This window comes from Cetorhinus maximus, chromosome 22 (genome assembly GCF_964194155.1).
Source record: "Cetorhinus maximus chromosome 22, sCetMax3.hap1.1, whole genome shotgun sequence".
NCBI classification, from domain to species: Eukaryota; Metazoa; Chordata; class Chondrichthyes; order Lamniformes; family Cetorhinidae; genus Cetorhinus; species Cetorhinus maximus.
The window spans coordinates 11,007,286-11,026,867 of record NC_135900.1 but is presented as its reverse complement, the minus strand read 5'-3'; the positions used below and the strand labels follow the sequence as shown (position 1 = coordinate 11,026,867).

The 19,582-nt window shown below is 46.8% G+C and overlaps 1 protein-coding gene across 2 annotated transcripts in view; it reads left to right on the top strand.

Moving 5' to 3' along the window:
- The window catches only part of glt8d2 (glycosyltransferase 8 domain containing 2), a 50,012-nt gene that overhangs the window by 18,469 nt on the left and 11,961 nt on the right, over positions 1-19,582 (top strand). For both annotated transcript variants that reach the window (XM_078567788.1, XM_078567789.1), the window contains exon 5: positions 6,039-6,156. In XM_078567788.1, the coding sequence (XP_078423914.1) occupies positions 6,039-6,156 (118 nt within the window). The remainder of the gene's footprint in view (positions 1-6,038; positions 6,157-19,582) is intronic.

Sequence of the window (19,582 nt, the reverse complement as noted above, 5' to 3'; positions counted from 1 at the left end):
CCTGCGAAGTGTCCTGATGAGTGCAAGATGAAAAGCTTTGACATGTCTCTTTTTTTCAGCAGTACTATGTAGATTGCTCTTGTAGAGAACTGACATGGGCTCAATGAGCCAAATGACGACCTCCTGTGATGAATATTGATTGTCACAGAGGAAAAAAAGGCACCATTTACATTGTTAAATGAGAGACATAATAAATTGTCATTGCTTCTTATAATATCTACAAGAACATAATAAAGCGAATTCACTGTGTTTGAACTGATTGCTAATGTGGAGTGAGAAATACGCTTTAACTGTGGATGGGTTGAAAAATCTGAAGTGAATGTGAATTATAAAATATCCACTCACCTCTCAACAAATTCGTATCATGCTTAAGTGAATGATGCCTTTATAAAATAAAAGCTAAACTCTGTGGATACTGAAAATCAGATATAAAAACAGACAATCCTGGAAAGCACTCAGCCAGTCTGGCAGCATCTGTAGAGAGAGAAACAGAGTTAATGTTACAAGTCGAGAACCTTTCAGTTCTGATAAGTTTTTTTTAAACCTAACTGTTTAAGTATTTAGATTTCCTTTCTTATCCACCATCTACAAGTCAGGAGTGTGATGGAATACTCCCCACTTGCCTGGATGATTGCAGCTCCAACAACACTTGAGAAGCTCGACACCATCCAGGACACCATCAGCCGCTTGATGGGTACCCCGCTCCCTGCACCACCGACACACAGTGGCAGCAGTGTGTACCATCTACAAGATGCATTGCAGCAACTCGCCAAGGTTCTTTCGACAGCACCTTCTAAACCAGCGACCTTCACCACCTAGAAGGACAAGGGCAGCAGATAGATGGGAACACCACCACCTGGAAGTTCCCCTCCAAGTCACTCGCCATCCTGACTTGGAAATGTATCGCTGTTCCTTCACTGTCGCTGGATCAAAACCCTGGAACTCACTCCCTAACAGCACTGGGGGGGTACCTACAAATCAGGGACTGCAGTGGTTCAAGGAGGCAGCTCACCACCACCCTTCTCAAGGGCAATTGGAGATGGGCAATAAATGCTGGCCCAGCCAGCTGCGCATCCCATGAGTAAATTTTTTTAAAAAGATCATATCGTGAAAGTGGTCATATTAAAAATTAGAGCAGATTCCAAAGCAAGCCAAGATCCTAATTACTCTCAGAACTTTTCCAACTCCAGATCTGTGACTTGGAATCTAACAGTTCCTGAACAGATGGGATGTACACACCTGGTCGTCATCGGCGGTCCCTCGGAACCGAGGATGACGTCTGTCAGGCTTGGTGAGACTTAAGATGACTGAAGAGCCCATTTCTGGATCCACATGCTCTTCCGCAGTGGGGGCACCTTGTTGCTCAGGAGAATAGAACTCGCAGCCCCGGGTTGGCTTCCTTCTCCTCCCTCTGCCGCCGCCACTCTGCCTCGCTGTCGAGTCGCTGAGCCTCAAAGTGGCTTGCGTCTTGATGGTCCAGTTGGTGCCATGCCAAGCGATCTGCAGCATTCTCCTCCCAGTCAGTGGTGTTAATGCCTCCATGCTTTAGGGCGACCTTGAGCGTATCCTTATACCTTTTTCCTTTGGCTGCCCTTTGAGCGTTGGCCACCGGAGAGCGTGAGAAGAGAACCTGCCGAGGGAGGCATTTACATCCAGATGCAATGGCCCGTCCATCGGAATTGGTTCCACAGGAGTAGGGCTTCAATTCTGGTCGATGCAGCTTCATGGAGGACGCTCACGTTAGTCCGACGCTCCTCCCGTTTGATCCCCAGGATTTGACACGAGCACTGCTGATAGAAGCTCTCAAAGATCTTAATGTGGCGTCGGTAGACAGTTCATGTTTCACTGCAGTAGAGGAGGGTGGTCAACACAACGGCCTTATAAACCAGAACCTTTGTTGACTTGCAAATGTTGTCAAAGACATGTTTGCACAGCTTGAATGCTTCCTTGTCAAATTACTCCTTCCAAAGTGTATCACCTCTCACTTTTCAGGATTAAATTTCATCTGCCACTTATCTGCTCATTTGACCATCCCGTCTATATCTTCCTGCAGCCCAAGACACTCAGCCTCACTATTAACCACCCGGCCAAACTTTGTGTCATCCGCAAACTTACTAATCCTACTCCCCACATAGTCATCTATGTCGTTTATATAAATGACAAATAATAGGGGACTGAGCACAGATCCCTATGGTACGCCACTGGACACTGGCCTCCAGTCACTAAAGCATCCTTCTGTCATCACACTCTGTTTCCTACAACTAAGCCAATTTTGAATCCTCCTTATCAAATGACCCTGTACCCCATGTGCATTTGCCTTCTTTATAAGTCTCCCATGTGGGACCTTGTCAAAGGTTTTGCTGAAATCCATATAGACTACATCAACTGCATTACCCTCATCTACAAACATGGTCACCTCCTCAAAAAATTCAATCAAATTTGTTAGGCATGAGCTCCCTCTGACAAAGCCATGCTGACTATCCCTGATCAAACTTTGCCTCTCCAAGTGGAGATAGATTCTCTCCTTCAGAATTTTCTCCAATAGTTTCCCTACCCCTGACGTGAGACTCACTGGCCTGTAGTTTCCTGGCTTATGTCTACAACCCTTCTTGAATAGCGGAACCACGTTAGCTGTTGTCCAGTCCTCTGGCACCTCCCCCGTGGCCAGAGAGGAATTAAAAATTTGGGTCAGAGTCCCTGCGATCTCTTCCCTTGCCTCTCTCAGCAGTCTGGGACACAAATCATCCAGACCTGGAGATTTGTCCCCTTTAAAGCCTGCCAACACCTCCAATACCTTGTCACTCCCTATATCAATTTGCTTAAGAACCTCGCAGTCTCTCTCCCCAAGTTCAATACCTTCATCCTCATTCTCTTGGGTGAAGATGGATGTGAAGTATTCATTCAACACTCTAGCGATATCCTCTGGCTCCACTCCTTAGTTGAAGGGTCAGTCACGAGGGGACATAAGTTCAAGGTGAGGGGTAGGAGGTTTATGGGGGATATGAGGAAAACCTTTTTTACCCAGAGGGTGGTGACGGTCTGGAATGCACTGCCTGGGAGGGTGGTGGAGGCGGGTTGCCTCACATCCTTTAAAAAGTACCTGGATGAGCACTTGGCACGTCATAACATTCAAGGCTATGGGCCAAGTGCTGGCAAATGGGATTAGGTAGGTAGGTCAGGTGTTCCTCACATGTCGGTGCAGACTCGATGGGCCGAAGGGCCTCTTCTGCACTGTGTGATCCTGTGAAGAAGGCAGTGCTGGCACAGTTGACTCGGTGCTGGACTTCATCATCGACGGTAACCCCTTGGGTGAGGTGGCTGCCGGAGTTAAGGGGAGTGCAGCACATACTGCAGAGCCACCCCATCTATGTGGATGGCGCGGGGGATGCTCAACCGGCCCGGGGAAGGTTGGTGAAGGACCTTTGTCTTGGCGATGTTTAAGGATAAGCCAAACTTCTTATATGAGGTGTTGAAGAGGTCAAGCGTCCTTTGCACGTCCTGTACAGAGTGAGCCATCATGCAGCAGTCATCTGCAAACTGAAGGTCGTGGATGTCCACGGTGGTGAGTTTTGTTTTACCTGGAAGCAACCAAAGTTGAAGGGCTTCCTGTCCAGACGATACTCAACGCTGACACCAGGTGGTAGCTCGTCTCAGATGAGGTGGGCGATGACGGTCAGGTAAATGGCGAACAAGATGGGAGCGATCACACGACCTTGTTTGACCCCGGATGTGAAAGGTGTCAATTTCGGATCCTCCAGTCAGGACGGTGGTGGCCATGTTGTTCAGCAGGAGGCTCAGGACAGTGACAAACTTCAACAGGCAACCAGAGCATTGGAGGACGATCCATAGAGCTTCACGATTTAAAGAATCAAACGCCTTGGTCAGGTCGATGAAGGCAAGGAACAATTCTTGATTTTGCTCCTGACATTTTTCCTGGATCTGTCTAGCTGCAAAGACCATGTCCACAGTATCCCGGGATGGTCGGAAGCCGTACTAGGTTTCCGGAAGGATCTCCTCAGCGATTGGACGAAGGTGGTTCAGGAGGTTACAGGCCAGGCTCTTACCCGCGATGGACAGGAGGGAAATCCCCCTGTAGTTTTCACAATCAGATTTGTCCCCCTACTTGTGGGTAGTAATGATGGTACACTCCTAAATATAGTGTGAATACCACATTAACTCCGAAGGCTGTAAATAGGCTGAAAAGTGAAGGACTTGCACCTGCTGTTTAAATAGGATCTTTAAAACAAGACAGTATACAGTGCTGACCTGACAGTGTACAATGAGAACACAGAAAATTGAGATATCTTTTAATGGCACATGCAATTTTCTCACTGAGAACTCAGTCACTCATGTGTTCCATTCATCCCCCATTTTCACTCCTGAACCAACGCCAGTGATGGTGATGGAAACACAGAAACATAGAAAATAGGAGCAGGTGTAGGTCATTCGGCCCCTCGAGCCTGCTCCGCCATTCAATACGATCATGGCTGATCCTGTATCTCAACGGTGTACTCCCGCTCTATCCCCATACCCCTTGACGCCTTTAGAGTCTGGAAATCTATCTATTTCCTTCTTAACTAAGGACGTGGAATGACAGACACTAAGGTGTGATTTCATCTCTGCCTGTGAGAATATTTCTGGCTTGTACTCAGTGCCTGTCCTGTTGACGTGATTGAGAATAGTGGCTTATCATGTGATGAGTCACATGAACTGCTTTGGCACCGTACATTGATGCAATATACATCAATCTAGGTAAATTTCATGTATTGAACCTTGGTCAGACCACCCATGGAATACTGTGTCGATTTCTGGTTACCATGTGATGATAAAGGTATGGCTGCACTCAGGAGGTGGTGCGAAAAATATTAACAAGGCTGATACAAGAAAGGTGAGATTATAGCTATCAAGAAAGGATGAGCAGGCAGGTCTCTTTTCTCCTGAATAGAGAAAACTTAATAGAGGTCTCTGAAATTGTGGAAGATTTTGATAGAGTAGACACAGACACACATGGGAAAGAGCATTACTAGAGGCTATTAGTGTAAGATAGTCAGCAAGAAATCAAGTAGGGAAATTCAGAAAAGACTTCCTTACCTAGAGAGTTATGAGAATGTGGAACTAATTACCATAGGGAGTAGTTGAGGCAAATAGTATAGATGTATTCAAGGGGCAGCTAGATAAGAATGTGAGGGAGAAGGGAATAGTGTGTTATGATGATAGATTTAGATGAGGAAGGATGGGAGGAGGCTCAAGTGGAGCATGAATAGCTGAATAGCAAAATGGACTAGTTGGGCCTATTAACCTGTTTCTGTATATTCAATGTAATCTTGTTTCAATTGAATGAAAATTGTGCAGGCTTTATACTGGTGGGTAGTTCACTCTGCCACAATGCTACCCAGGCAATGATGTATGGAACAACCCACACCCTCCCCATCTTACCCAATGACAGCTCCCTAACTCATGCTGGTGAGACCACACTAATGGGGCAGTGAAATCTGCTGTACAGCAAAAATGAAATGGAGGTCGGATGACTGAGTCAAATGGCCTCGATAATTTGGATACCTGGAGGAGGGGAGCTTTGAAGGACCAGTGTGAATATTGAGAAGTTTGAGGATCAGATGGAGTTATTCCGGATCCCAATTCCAAACCCGTTAGCCAATCTCCTCAACTCTAATCATTAAAGTTGACGTTTACCAGCTTTCACTGAGGGTAAAGTGTTCAGTTTAGCATTGACAGAAACTTCTAACTTCTTTGCAATGCGGTTACAAAAATGTTGTCAATAATTCACAGACATTTAATATGAGGTTCTGAGCATCACACAGAATAAGACTTGACATTCCAGCTATTTAGTATTAGTGAGAGAAATGGTGATGTGAAGAAACTTGTCAACAAGTTTCACCTGAGGGAACAAGAATCCTCACAACCTCCTGATGCCTTTTACTTTTGTGTAGTTGCCTCCACCTCTTCAAATCATCATTCCTTCTGATTGATAGACACGTGACCTCTCTTTTTTCTCCCCCCACCCCCCCTCCCCAAATTAGCAAATGGATTGAAAATACAAAACTGAAAGGCATCCACTACAAAGTAATGGAATTCAATGCTGCTGTACTGCAGGGGAAAATAAGACCAGACTCTGCAAGGCCTGAGCTACTGCAGCCCGTGAGTATGAGTGATTCTGGAAGAGCTAACATGTCCTTCGAGGTTCGTGGGTGGAGTGTGGAGCTCAGGCTCACACTCTGCACAACCTGTGGCAGTCCTTTAACACGCTCTTTAAAATCGATCTCATTGACCAAGCTTACGTGGCGCGGTGTCCACATCCATTCAATGGCACTCCTGTGAAGCACCTTGGGAGGTTTGACAACGTTATACAAAATCTTGAAGGGCTTTGATGGAGTAAATAAGGAGAAACTGTTCCCGTTGGTAGAAGGAGCAGTAACCAGCGGATGTAGATTTAAAGCGATTGGCAAAAGGTGACATGAGGAAGTATTTTTTTACACAGCAATTTGTTAACATCTGGAATGCCTGAGAGTTTGGTGGAAGGAGCTTGATAAATAATTGAAGGGAAATCATTTGCAGGGTGAGTGGGAAAGAGTGTGGGATTAATCAGATAGACCTACATAAAAGCTGACAGAGGCACGATGGGTCAAACAGCCTCCTGAGCTGTATAATTCTACGCAAAAGCAAGTTGTTGATGTTGTAAAGAAACAAAGTTGCAAGAGGCTGGTTTTCATGTCTAAACCTCCATCTTCCACTGCCTGTAAGAAGGGGATTGGTGAATAACACAATTTGTCATCTTCAAATATTCACAGAGCAGTGCAGGCTCAGTAAAGCAATAAATTCATGTTAGCCTGTGAGGAATCTGGTGCTGGATCAGGCCTGTCATAAATTTCTACACAACTTTGTCTGTTTTTTGTTTTTTCTTTTGAGTGCTGGAGCCTCAGGCAAAACGTGACACTTTTGGCACTACCTGCAGCACAGTCACGCTCAGGAGACTTTGCAAAGTTATTTTTTTTTTAAAAATCCTCTTTACTTTCTCCCTTTTTGGAGAACATAACAAGGTATAGGGCCTGGTATTGTTTCCCACCCCTTTCCCAGGCTCTAGACAGAACGAACGTGCAGAAAAAGTGCAAAGTGAGATTTAACACAGATTGGAGTTAACAGCTTGGGTAGTCAAATGAGAAGTACAGGCTGGGTGAGTGGGCTGGCAGGAAGGGGAGATGCCATACATTGTACGTCACAGACTGCACGTACCCCCACCCCCACCAACCTTTGTCCCCCAAAGGCCATCCTGGGTACAAAGATACATTCATTCGAATAGTGGACCCATGGAACAGGCTGCCAGCTCACCTAGTAGACACTGACTCACTGAGTTCCTTCAAGCGAGAGCTGGACTTGCTTCTAATTAGGTTAGAGATTACCTATTGCAAAAGGGAGGGAGTCCAGGTACTTCAGGGCAAGAGTGATCTCCTGGAATGGTCTCGATTACCTCTGTGGCTGGGAAAGGAATTCCCCAGATTTTGTTTCCCCCCAATTTGGACTGGGTTTTCATCCGGTTTCTCGCCACTTCTGGGAGATCACATGGTTCTGGCTGGGGCAGGAGGTGTAGATATTGTGATGTACAAGGTATTTCATTTGTGTGATGCAGGCTGGATGGAAGAGAGGGCATTCAGCTGTCCACCATTGTTCCTGTGCATGAGCCTCCTTATCTGCAATGCATGGGATGTAGGTGTCATTGGAAAGTCTGGTATTTATTACCCATCCATAATTGCTCTTGAGAAGGTGGTGGTGATCTGCCTTCTTGAACCCTTGCAGTCCCTGTGGTGTGGGTGTTTCCATGATGGTATCGGGTAGGGAATTGCAGAATTTTGACCCACTGACGATGAAGGAACGGCTGATGTACAGAGTGTTTATAAACTTCTGTGCAACTTTACTAACTTTGGATCTGCACATGACAGAAACAAACTGTAAATGGTACGTGAAATGATAATTTATTAAGTTGGTAATGTTGTTGTTTCTGCTGCACGAATGATGCAGAAATTATTGAAAGTGGCAACAGTAGATGAAAAGATAAACTTTGGAAAATTGAGTTGAGCGATGTATCATACTAGATGACAGTTCTGTTGAAGCTGAGAAATTTGGCCTATACTTCGGGAAAACTTTGCGAGTTATGTCTTCATATGCTGTTTATAGTTTGTTTCTATGGTGTGAACATCCAAAGCTATGAAAGTATAAAGATGCACAAAGGCTGTATATCCAGGTCAGGATGGTGTGTGTGTGTGTGTGACTTGGAGAGGAATCTGGAATTGAAAGTGTCCCCGTGCAGCTGCCGCCCAAATATAATCCTGATTGAAGCCGTCTTCTTGATTGGCATCCCAGCCACCACCTTAAACATTCACTCCCTCCACCATCACCATGCATTGGCAGCAGTGTGTCCAACCTACAAGCTGCACAGCAGCAACTCGCCAAGGCTTCTTCGACAGCACCTTGCAAACCCCTTTACCATGACCTCTACCACCTAAAAGGACAAGGGCAGCAGACAGCACCACTTGCAAGCTCCCCTCCAAGTCACACAGCATCCTAGCTTGGAACTACACCGCTGTTCCTTCACTGTCACTGAGTCAAAAAGCTGGAAATCTTTAAGTCTTTTAAATACCCAGGTGACAGTTGTTTGACCCATGAATTACAAGGGAATTCAGCATTGTTGCACCCAAAAAATCTTTACGTATAATCAGGTTCACTTATTTGAACACTCGACGGTAAATTTTAAACAGCAATACAATGTTCTGTAATATAATGTTCTGACAGTGCAATGCCTTTACTATTCTGTCTCTGACAACACAATGCTCAGATATACTATAAGCAAATGATCATACAATCAACCTGAATGACCAGCCAGGCTCTGATGATTGGAGATCTCCTTTCAGTGATCCATTGGGCTTCTTTCTCCCTCCATTACATTCCCACAGTGATCACACCACAAAAAATGACTTCATTGATTGTAAAGTGTTTTGAGATGTCTGAAGGTTGTGAAAACTGCTAAATAAATGCAAGTCTTTTTTCTGACTGCGCTAGTGTAATCTTGACTGTCTCTTTACACCTATCATGAAAGCCCACACCAAAGCTGTCTATCTTCCTTGAACTTAGGGGTTGTGTATCGTTTGCAAGTCTCATCCATTGTATTAGCCAAATTCAGATAATGGTGTTTGCAGGGAAGATCAATTGACCATTAAGTTTGGTCTTATCTGATTCCTGTAGGACTTTTCAAGGCCATATAACTTATTATTTTAGTTAGATATTTTTCTCAACTGCAGAGTCTTTATTCCTTCCTGAGATCATTGGGTTTTTGCTTTTATGACAAACTCAGCAAGTTTAATTAAAAAAGGTTTAAAAACAAGAAATTATTCTTTCAACAGTGTCTGCAGTTCTTCACAAGGCATGAGAATTAATATGGTCAAGTTTCAGCATGAAGCTAATTTTTTTTTTTAGGGAAGGCATTACTGTCTTACAACTCCCTCACAGGCAGCATCTAGCAGACAGCGCAAGAGGAGGGCCCTAGAACAGGCAGTCAGCAGCATCTGAAGGAGAGTGTGAGAGGAGGACCCTGGGACAGGCAGTCAGCAGCATCTGGAGGAGAGTGTGAGAGGAGGACCCTGGGACAGGCAGTCAGCAGCACCTAGAGGACAGTGTGAGAGGAGGACCCTGGGACAGGCAGTCAGCAGCATCTGGAGGAGAGTGTGAGAGGAGGACCCTGGAACAGGCAGTCAGCAGCACCTGGAGGAGAGTGTGAGAGGAGGACCCTGGGACAGGCAGTCAGCAGCATCTGGAGGAGAGTGTGAGAGGAGGACCCTGGGACAGGCAGTCAGCAGCATCTGGAGGAGAGTGTGAGAGGAGGACCCTGAGACAGGCAGTCAGCAGCATCTGGAGGAGAGTGTGAAAGGAGGACCCTGGGACAGGCAGTCAGCAGCACCTAGAGGACAGTGTGAGAGGAGGACCCTGGGACAGGCAGTCAGCAGCATCTGGAGGAGAGTGTGAGAGGAGGACCCTGGGACAGGCAGTCAGCAGCACCTAGAGGACAGTGTGAGAGGAGGACCCTGGGACAGGCAGTCAGCAGCATCTGGAGGAGAGTGTGAGAGGAGGACCCTGGGAAAGACAGTCAGCAGCATCTGGAGGAGAGTGTGAGAGGAGGACCCTGAGACAGGCAGTCAGCAGCACCTAGAGGACAGGGTGAGAGGAGGACCCTGGGACCAGTCAGCAGCATCTGGAGGAGAGTGTGAGAGGAGGACCCTGGAACAGGCAGTCAGCAGCACCTGGAGGAGAGTGTGAGAGGAGGACCCTGGGACAGGCAGTCAGCAGCACCTAGAGGAGAGTGTGAGAGGAGGACCCTGGGACAGGCAGTCAGCAGCATCTGGAGGAGAGTGTGAGAGGAGGACCCTGGGACAGGCAGTCAGCAGCACCTAGAGGACAGTGTGAGAGGAGGACCCTGGGACAGGCAGTCAGCAGCATCTGGAGGAGAGTGTGAGAGGAGGACCCTGGGACAGGCAGTCAGCAGCACCTAGAGGACAGTGTGAGAGGAGGACCCTGGGACAGGCAGTCAGCAGCATCTGGAGGAGAGTGTGAGAGGAGGACCCTGGGAAAGACAGTCAGCAGCATCTGGAGGAGAGTGTGAGAGGAGGACCCTGAGACAGGCAGTCAGCAGCACCTAGAGGACAGGGTGAGAGGAGGACCCTGGGACAGGCAGTCAGCAGCATCTGGAGGAGAGTGTGAGAGGAGGACCCTGGGACAGGCAGTCAGCAGCACCTGGAGGAGAGTGTGAGAGGAGGACCCTGGGACAGGCAGTCAGCAGCACCTAGAGGACAGTGTGAGAGGAGGACCCTGGGACAGGCAGTCAGCAGCATCTGGAGGAGAGTGTGAGAGGAGGACCCTGGGACAGGCAGTCAGCAGCACCTAGAGGACAGTGTGAGAGGAGGACCCTGAGACAGGCAGCCAGCAGCACCTAGAGGACAGGGTGAGAGGAGGACCCTGGGACAGGCAGTCAGCAGCATCTGGAGGAGAGTGTGAGAGGAGGACCCTGAGACAGGCAGTCAGCAGCACCTAGAGGACAGGGTGAGAGGAGGACCCTGGGACAGGCAGTCAGCAGCCCCTAGAGGACAGGGTGAGAGGAGGACCCTGGGACAGGCAGTCAGCAGCATCTGGAGGAGAGTGTGAGAGGAGGACCCTGAGACAGGCAGTCAGCAGCACCTAGAGGACAGGGTGAGAGGAGGACCCTGGGACAGGCAGTCAGCAGCATCTGGAGGAGAGTGTGAGAGGAGGACCCTGGGACAGGCAGTCAGCAGCACCTAGAGGATCAAGTCTATCTAGAGGACCTAGCATCTAGTCTATACTCGTAGGAGTAAGGGTAAAATAAAAGCAAGGGACCATATTCTATTTAGTTAAGATATGTCTGGGGAGCTCTGTCCTGTGATTTGCACATCCTGCGCTATGTGGGAAATCCTAGTCACTCCTGACGATCTGGATGACCATGTGTGCAGGAGGTGCCTCCGGCTGGAGCAACTCGAGCTCCGGGTTTTGGAGCTTGAGCGGCAGTTGGGGGCACTACGAGGCCGAAGAGGTTCGTGGATAGCACGTTTCAGAACGTGGTCACCCCGCAGGTTAAGGAAGTGCAAGCAGAGAGGGAATGGGTGACCGCCAGGACAGAAGAAGGGGACCAGGCAGGTAGTGAGGGATACCCCGAGTGATCTTGCTCGCAAACCGTTTTTTGGCCTTGGAAAATGATGAGTGTGACGGTTCCTTTGTGGAGGCCAACCAGAGCCAAGGCCGAGACACTGTGGGTGGTCCAGCTGCTCGGGGGGGAGGAAGAAGTGTGGAAGGGCAATAGTGGTAGGGGATTCGTTAGTGAGGGGAGTAGACAGGTGTGTCTGCGGCCGTAGACGTGACTCCAGGATGGTATGTGGCCTCCTGGGTGCCAGCCAGGGTCAAAGGTTTCACGGAACGGCTGCAGGGTATTTTGAAGGGGGAGGGTGAACAGCCAGAGGTCGTGGTCCATGTTGGGACCAATGACATAGGAAGAAAGAGAAATGAGGTCCTGCAAGCAGACTTTAGGGAGTTAGGTAGGAAATTGAAAAGCAGGACTTCAAAGGTAGTAATCTCCGGTTTACTCCCGGTGCCACGCAGTAGTGAGTATAGGAACAGAAGGTTAGAGCAGATGAATTCATGGCTGGAGAGATGTTGCAGGAGGGGAGGGCTTTAGATTCCTGGGGCATTGGGACTATTTCTGGGGGAGTTGGACCTGTTCAAGTTGGACAGGTTACATCTGAACAGGAATGGGACCAACATCCTCGCGGGGAGCTTTGCTAATGTTGTTGGGGTGAATTTAAACTAAATTGGCAGCGGGATACGATCCTGAAAAGTAGTTTGGAGGGGAGAGTAGCTGAGATGGAATTAGAAGTTAAAACACTAGTAAGAGAGTCTGGAAGGCAGAGGAAACATAGGCTAGATAAGAAAGAAGTGAGTTTAGCAAGGCTAAGTGGAATATATTTTAATGCAAAGAGCTTGAATAAGACAGACGAGCTGAGGGCACAGATAGGCATGTGGGAGTGTGATATTATAGCTATGACCGAGACTTGGCTAAAAGAAGGGCAGGATTGGCAGCTCAACGTTCCTGGTTATAGGCTATTCAGATGAGATAGAGAAGGGGGGTCACAATATTGATCAAGGAATCAATTATAGCAGTGAGGAGGGATGTTATCTTGGATGGATCTTCAAATGAGGCCATATGGGTAGAAGTAAAAAACGCAAAAGGGGCAAACACGCTGTTGGGTGTGTACTATAGGTCCCCAAACACTCAGGGAGAGATAGAGGATCAAATATGTAACCAAATTTCAGAGAAGTGTAAGAATAATAGGGCAGTAACACTAGGGGATTTTAACTACCCAAATATTAACTGGGATAGTTTTAGTGTGCAGGGTAGGGAGGGAGCAAAATTCTCAAGTTGCATCCAGGAGAACTTTTTTAGCCAGTACATAGAAAGCCCAACAAGGGAGAGGGCAGTTCTGGACCTAATATTCGGAAATGAGCCCAGGCATGTATCAGTAGGGGAGCATTTTGGAGATGGTGACCATAACTCAGTTAGATTTAGGATAGTTATGGAAAAGGATAAGGTTGGGCGGGGAATAAAAGTTCTAAACTGGGGAAAGGCTAATTTTACTATGATGAGATGCGATTTGGCCCACGTAGACTGGGAGCAGCTACTTGCAGATAAAACTGTGTCGGAGCAGTGGGAGGCATTCAAGGAGGAAATAGCGAGAGTACAGGGCAAATACATTCCCGTAAAGACAAAGTGGGGGAACCAAGTCCAGAGAACCCTGAATATCCAGGGACATAAAGGTTAGGATTAAGGGAAAAAGAGAAGCTTATGGCAGATACTGAGGACTCAATACAGCAGATGCCTAGAGAAGTATAAAAAGTGCAAGGGGGAAGTTAAAAAGGAATTTAGGAAAGCCAAGAGAGTGCATGAGAAAGCACTGGTGGGTAGAATAAAGAAAACCCCAAATGGTTTTTAAATTGTATAAAGAGCAAGAGAATAACTAGGAAAGAGTAGGGCCAATTAAGGGCCATAGAGGTAATGTGTGTGTGGACCCGGAAGACATGGGTACAGTCCTCAATGAATACTTCGCACGGTCTTCACAATGGAGAAGGACGACGCAGATATAGACATCAGGGTGGAGGACTGTGAAATATTAGAGGAAATTAACATAGAGAGAAAGGAGGTACTGGCGGGTTTAGTGGCCTTAAAAGTGGATAGATCCGCAGGTCTGGATGAGATGTATCCCAGGCTGTTGAGGGAGGCAAGGGAAGAGATATCAGGGGCCCTGACAGTAAATTTCAAATCCTCTCTGGCCACAGGTGGGGTGCCAGAGGACTGGAGGACTGCTAACGTTGTCCCATTATTAAAAAAGGGAATAAGGGATAGACCAGGAAATTACAGACCAGTCAGTCTAACCTCGTTGGCGGGGAAGATACTAGAAAGAATTCTGAGAGACAGAATATATCTGCATTTGGACAGACACAGATTAATCAGGGATAGTCAGCATGGATTTGTTAAGAGAAGGTTGTGTTTGACCAATTTGATTGAAATTTTTGAGGAGGTAACCAGGAGTGTTGATGAGGATAGTGCATTTTATGTGGTCTAAGTGGACTTTAGCAAGGCTTTCGATAAGGTCCCTCATGGCAGACTGGTCAAGAAAGTAAGAGCCAATGGGATCCAAGGCAAAGTGGCACATTGGATCCAAAACTGGCTGAGAGGCAGGAAGCAGAGGGTGATGGTACAGGGATGTTTCTGTAACTGGAAGTCTGTTTCCAGTGGGGTTCCGCAGGGCTCGGTGCTGGGGCCCTTGCTGTTTGTGGTATACATAAACGATTTGGACTTAAAAGTAGGGGGTATGATTAAGAAGTTCACAGATGACACGAAAATTGCTAGGGTGGTATATAGTGAGGAAGATAGTTGTAAACTGCAGGAGAATATCAATGGACTGGTCAGGCGGGCAGAGCAGTTGCAAATGGAATTCAACCCGGAGAAGTGTGAGGTAATGCACTTGGGGAGGGCTAACAAGGCAAGGAATTACACTATGGATAGTAAGACCCTGGAAAGTACTGAACATGCACTGGAGAGGGTACAGAGGAGATTTACCACGATGCTGCCTGGGCTGGAGGGTCTGAGCTGTGAGGAAAGATTGGATAGGCTGGGGTTGTTTTCCTTGGAGCAGCAAAGGTTGAGAGGGGACCTGATAGAGGTGTATAAGATTATGAGGGGCATAGATAGGATGGGTAGGAAGGCACTTTTTCCATTAGAGAGGTGAATAACCAGGGGGCATAGATTTAAGGTAAGAGGTAGAAGGCTAAGAGGGGAGTTGAGGAGAAAGTTTTTCGCCCAGAGGGTATTGGGAGTCTGGAACTCACAACCTGAAAGAGTGGTTGAGTCAGAAACTCTTGAAATATTTAAGAAGTATTTAGGTATTCACTTGTGTTGCCCTAGCCTCCAGGCCTATGGGCCAAGCGCTGGAAAATGGGATTAGTGTGGTCAGATCTTTGCTGACCGGCATGGACACGATGGGCTGAATGGCCTCCTTCTGTGCTGTAAATGTCTATGAGTCTATGAGCACTGTGGGTGTGCCTACATCCCATGGACTGCAGCGGTTCAAGAAGGCAGCTCACCACTGACTACTCCAGGGCAATCCGGGATGACAGTAAAGTTTGGCATTACCAGTGATGCTCACATCCCATAAATAAATTAAAAAAAAGAAGCATAATATTTCTCAGCAAAGTAGTTAGATTTATCAGAACTCTCGGCTCCTGCTTTTGTACTCTATGCCCCTATTGATAAAGCCCAGGATCCTATATGTTTTATTAACCGCTCTCTCAACTTGTCCTGCCACCTTCAATGACTTATACACTTATACACCCAGGTCCCTCTGCTCCTACCCTCTCTTTAGAGTTGTATTCTTTATTTTATATTCTATGATAAAATGGTTACAGCACAGAAGGAAGCCATTTAGCCTGTTGTGTCTGTGCTGGCCCTCTGAAGGAGCAATTCACCCAATGCCACTTCCCTGCCTTTTCCCTATAGCGCTGCAAATCTTTGTTTTTCTGATAAAGACCTAACTCCCTTTTGAAAGTCTCAATTGACCCTGCCTCCACCATACACTTAGTGCCACTCACTGCGTGAAAAGGCTTTCCCTCATGTCACCATTGCTTCTTTTGCTGATTAGCTTAAAATCTAAGCCCTCAGGTTCTCCATCCTTCCACCAGTAGGAACAGTTCCTCCCTATCTACTCTGTCCAGCCCCCTCATGATTTTGAATATCTCTATCAAATCTCCTCTCAGCCTTCTCTTCTCCAGGGAGAACAGTCCCAACTTCTCCAATCTTTCAACAGAACTAAAGTTCTCCATTCCTGGAACCATTCTCGTGAATCTTTTTTGCACTCTCTCTAGTGCCTTGACATCTTTCCAAAAGTGCGGTGCCAAGTATTGGGCGCAATAATCCAGTTGAGGCCAAACCAATGCTTTATACTGGTTTAACATAACCTCCTTGCTTTTGTACTCCATGCCCCTATTGATAAAGTCCAGGGTCCTGTGTGCTTTATTGACCCCTCTCTTAATCTGTCCTGCCACCTTCAATGATTTATACACATATACACCCAGGTCCCTCTGCTCCTACACCCCCTGTACAATTGCACCCTTTATTTTATATTGTCTTTCTGTGTTCTTCCCACCAAAATGAATCACTTCACCACATTGAACTTCATTTGCCACTTGTCTGCCCATTCCACCAACTTCTCTACGTCCTTTTGAAGCTCCACACTATCTTCCTCTTGCTTCACAATACTACCACTTCACGATACTCTCAAGTTTCATATCATCTGCAGATTTTGAAATTGTGCCCTGTACACCAAGGTCTAGGTCAGGGGCCCTAACACTAATCCCTGGAGAACTCTATTATAAACCTTCCTCCAGGCTGAAAAATAACAGTTCACCAGTACTCTCTGTTTCCTGTCACTCAGCCAATTTTGTATCCATGTCCTTTTATTCTGTGACCTCTAACTTTGCTCACTAGGTTGTTGTGCAGCACGTTATCGAATGCCTTTTGCTAGACCATCAACAGCATTATCCTCATCAACCCTCTCTGTTACCTCATCAAAATACTCAAGCAAGTTAGTTAAACACGATTTTCCCTTAACAAATCCGTGCTGGTGTTCTTTAATCAACCCACTTTTGCCCAAGTGACTGTTAATTTTGTTCTGAATTATCATTTCTAAAAGCTTCCCCCCTAATGAAGTTAAATTGACTGGCCTGTCATTGCTGCGCTTATCTTCACACCCTTTTCTGAACAAGGGTTTAACATTTCCAGTTCTCCAGTCCTCTGGGACCCCCACCCCTGAATCTAAGGATGATTGGAAAATTACAGCCAGTGTTGCCACAATTTCTACTCTCGCTTCCCTCAGTATCCTTGGATGTCTCTCATCCGGCACTGGTGCCTTATCAGCTCTAAGTACTGACAGCCTAACCAGTACCTCCTCCTTATCAAATTCAAACCCTTCAAATGCCTGAACTACCTCCTCTTTCACCATGGCCTCCACAGCATCTTCCTTGGAAAGACAGATGCAAAGTATTCATTCAATATCTAAGCCATGTTCCCTGCCTCCATGCGTAATCCACTTTTTGGTCCCTAATTGACCCCACTTTACCTTTTATCACCTTTTTACTATTTTTTCTCACCTCACATTTGCTTCTTTTGCAAAAAAATTTTAAAACTGCCCTCTGGTTCTCGATCCATTCATGGTGGGAACAGTTTCTCTCTATCTACTCTGCCCGGGCCCCTCATTATTTTGAAAACTTCTATCGAGTCTCCTCTCAACCTTCTCCTCTCCAAGGAAAATAGTAACCCTGACCTGCTTCACATTCCTCCCGGTCTGCTTCACACTCCTCCCGGTCTGCTTCGCACTCCTCCCGGTCTGCTTCACACTCCTCCCGGTCTGCTTCACACTCCTCCTGACTTGCTTCACAGTGATCCTGACCTAGTTCACACTCCTCTTGGTCTGCTTCACAGTGATCCCCACCTGCTGCATGCACTCCCCGGTCTCTTCACTGTGATTCTGACCTGGTTCACACTTCTCCAGGTCTGCTTCACAGTGATCCTGGTCTGCTTCACAGTGATCCTGACCTGCTTCACAGTGATCCTGACCTGCTTCACACTCCTCCCAGTCTGCTTCACGGTGATCCTGACCTGCTTCACGGTGATCCTGACCTGCTTCATGGTGATCCTGACCTGCTGCATGCTCTTCCAGATCTCTTCACAATGATCCTGACCTGCTTCACACTCCTCTAGGTCTGCTTCACAGTGATCCTGGTCTGCTTTATAGTAACATAGCAACTCGGAGCAGGAGTAGGCCATTCTGTCCTTCGAGCCTGCTCCGCCATTCAATATGTTCATGGCTGATCCTCCATCTCAATGCCATATTCCCGCTTTCTCTCCATACCCCTTGATGCCCCTAGTATACAAAAAATTTATCAATTTATTTCTTGAATATACTCAGTGACCCGGCCTCCACAGCCTTCTATGATAGGGAATTCCACAGGTTGACCATCCTCTGAGTGAAGAAATCTTTCCTTATCTCAGTCCTAAATGGCCTGCCCCGTATCCTGAGACTGTGACCCTGGTTCTAGACTCCCCAGCCAGGGGAAACATCCCCCATGCATCTAGTCCTGTTAGAATTTTATACATTTCAATCAGATCCCCTCTCATTCTTCTAAACTCTAGTGAATACAGGCCCAGTCGAACCAATCTCTCCTCATACGACAGTCCTGCCATCCCCGGTATCAGCCTAGTGAACCTTCGCTGCACTCCCTCTATGACAAGTATATCCTTTCTTAGGCCAAAACTGCACTCAATACTCCAGGTGTGGTTTCACCAAAGTCTTGTATAACTGCAGTAAGACATCCCTACTTCTGAACTCAAACCCTCTTGCAACGAAGGCCAACATACCATTTCACTTCCTAATCGCTTGCTGCACCTGCCTGTTTACTTGCATTGGCTGGTGTACAAGGACACCCAGATCCCTTTGTACATCCACATTTCCCAATATATCACCATTTAAATAATACTCTGCCTTTCTGTTTTTCACACTGAAGCATATAACTTCACACTTAGCCACGTTACACTGCATCTGCCATGTGTTTGCCCACACACGCAACTTATCTAAATCGCCCTGAAGCCTCCTTGCAGCCTCCTCACAACCCCGCGCAGTTTTGTGTTATCAGCAAACTTGGAAATGTTGCATTTGGTTTCCTCATCCAAGTCATTTATATATATCGTGAATAGCTGGGGTCCAAGCACTGATCCCTGTGGTACCCCACCAGTCACCGTCAGCCACCTGGAAAAAGACCCATTTATTCCCACTCTCTGATTCCGGTCTGTCAACCAATTCTCAATCCATGCCAGTGTATTACCCCCAATCCCATGCGCTTTAATTTTGTCCACTAGCCTCTTATGTGGGACCTTATCAAAAGCCTTCTTGAAATCCAAATATACCACATCCACTGGTTCTCTCTTGTCTATCCTACTAGTTACATCCTCAAAAAACTCCAGTAGATTAGTTAAGCATGATTTCCCTTTCATAAACCCATGCTGACTTTGTCTAATCCCGTTAATGCTTTCCAAGTGTTCTGTTACCATGTCTTTTATAATAGACTCTAGCATTTTCCCCACTACTGATGTTAGGCTAACTGGTCTGCAATTCTTTGTTTTCTCTCCCTCCTTTTTTAAATAGCGGGGTTACATTTGCCACCCTCCAATCTGTAGGAACTGCTCCAGAGTCTATAGAATTTTGGAAGATGACCACCAATGCATCCAACATTTCCAGGGCCACTTCCTTTAGTACTCTGGGGTGTAGATTATCAGGCCCAGGGATTTTTCAGCCTTTAACCCCATTAATTTCTCCGGCACCATTTTTTTTACTAATACTGATTTTGATTTTCTTCAAGTGATCCCATCCTGCTTCACACTCCTCCTAGTCTGCTTCATAGTGACCCT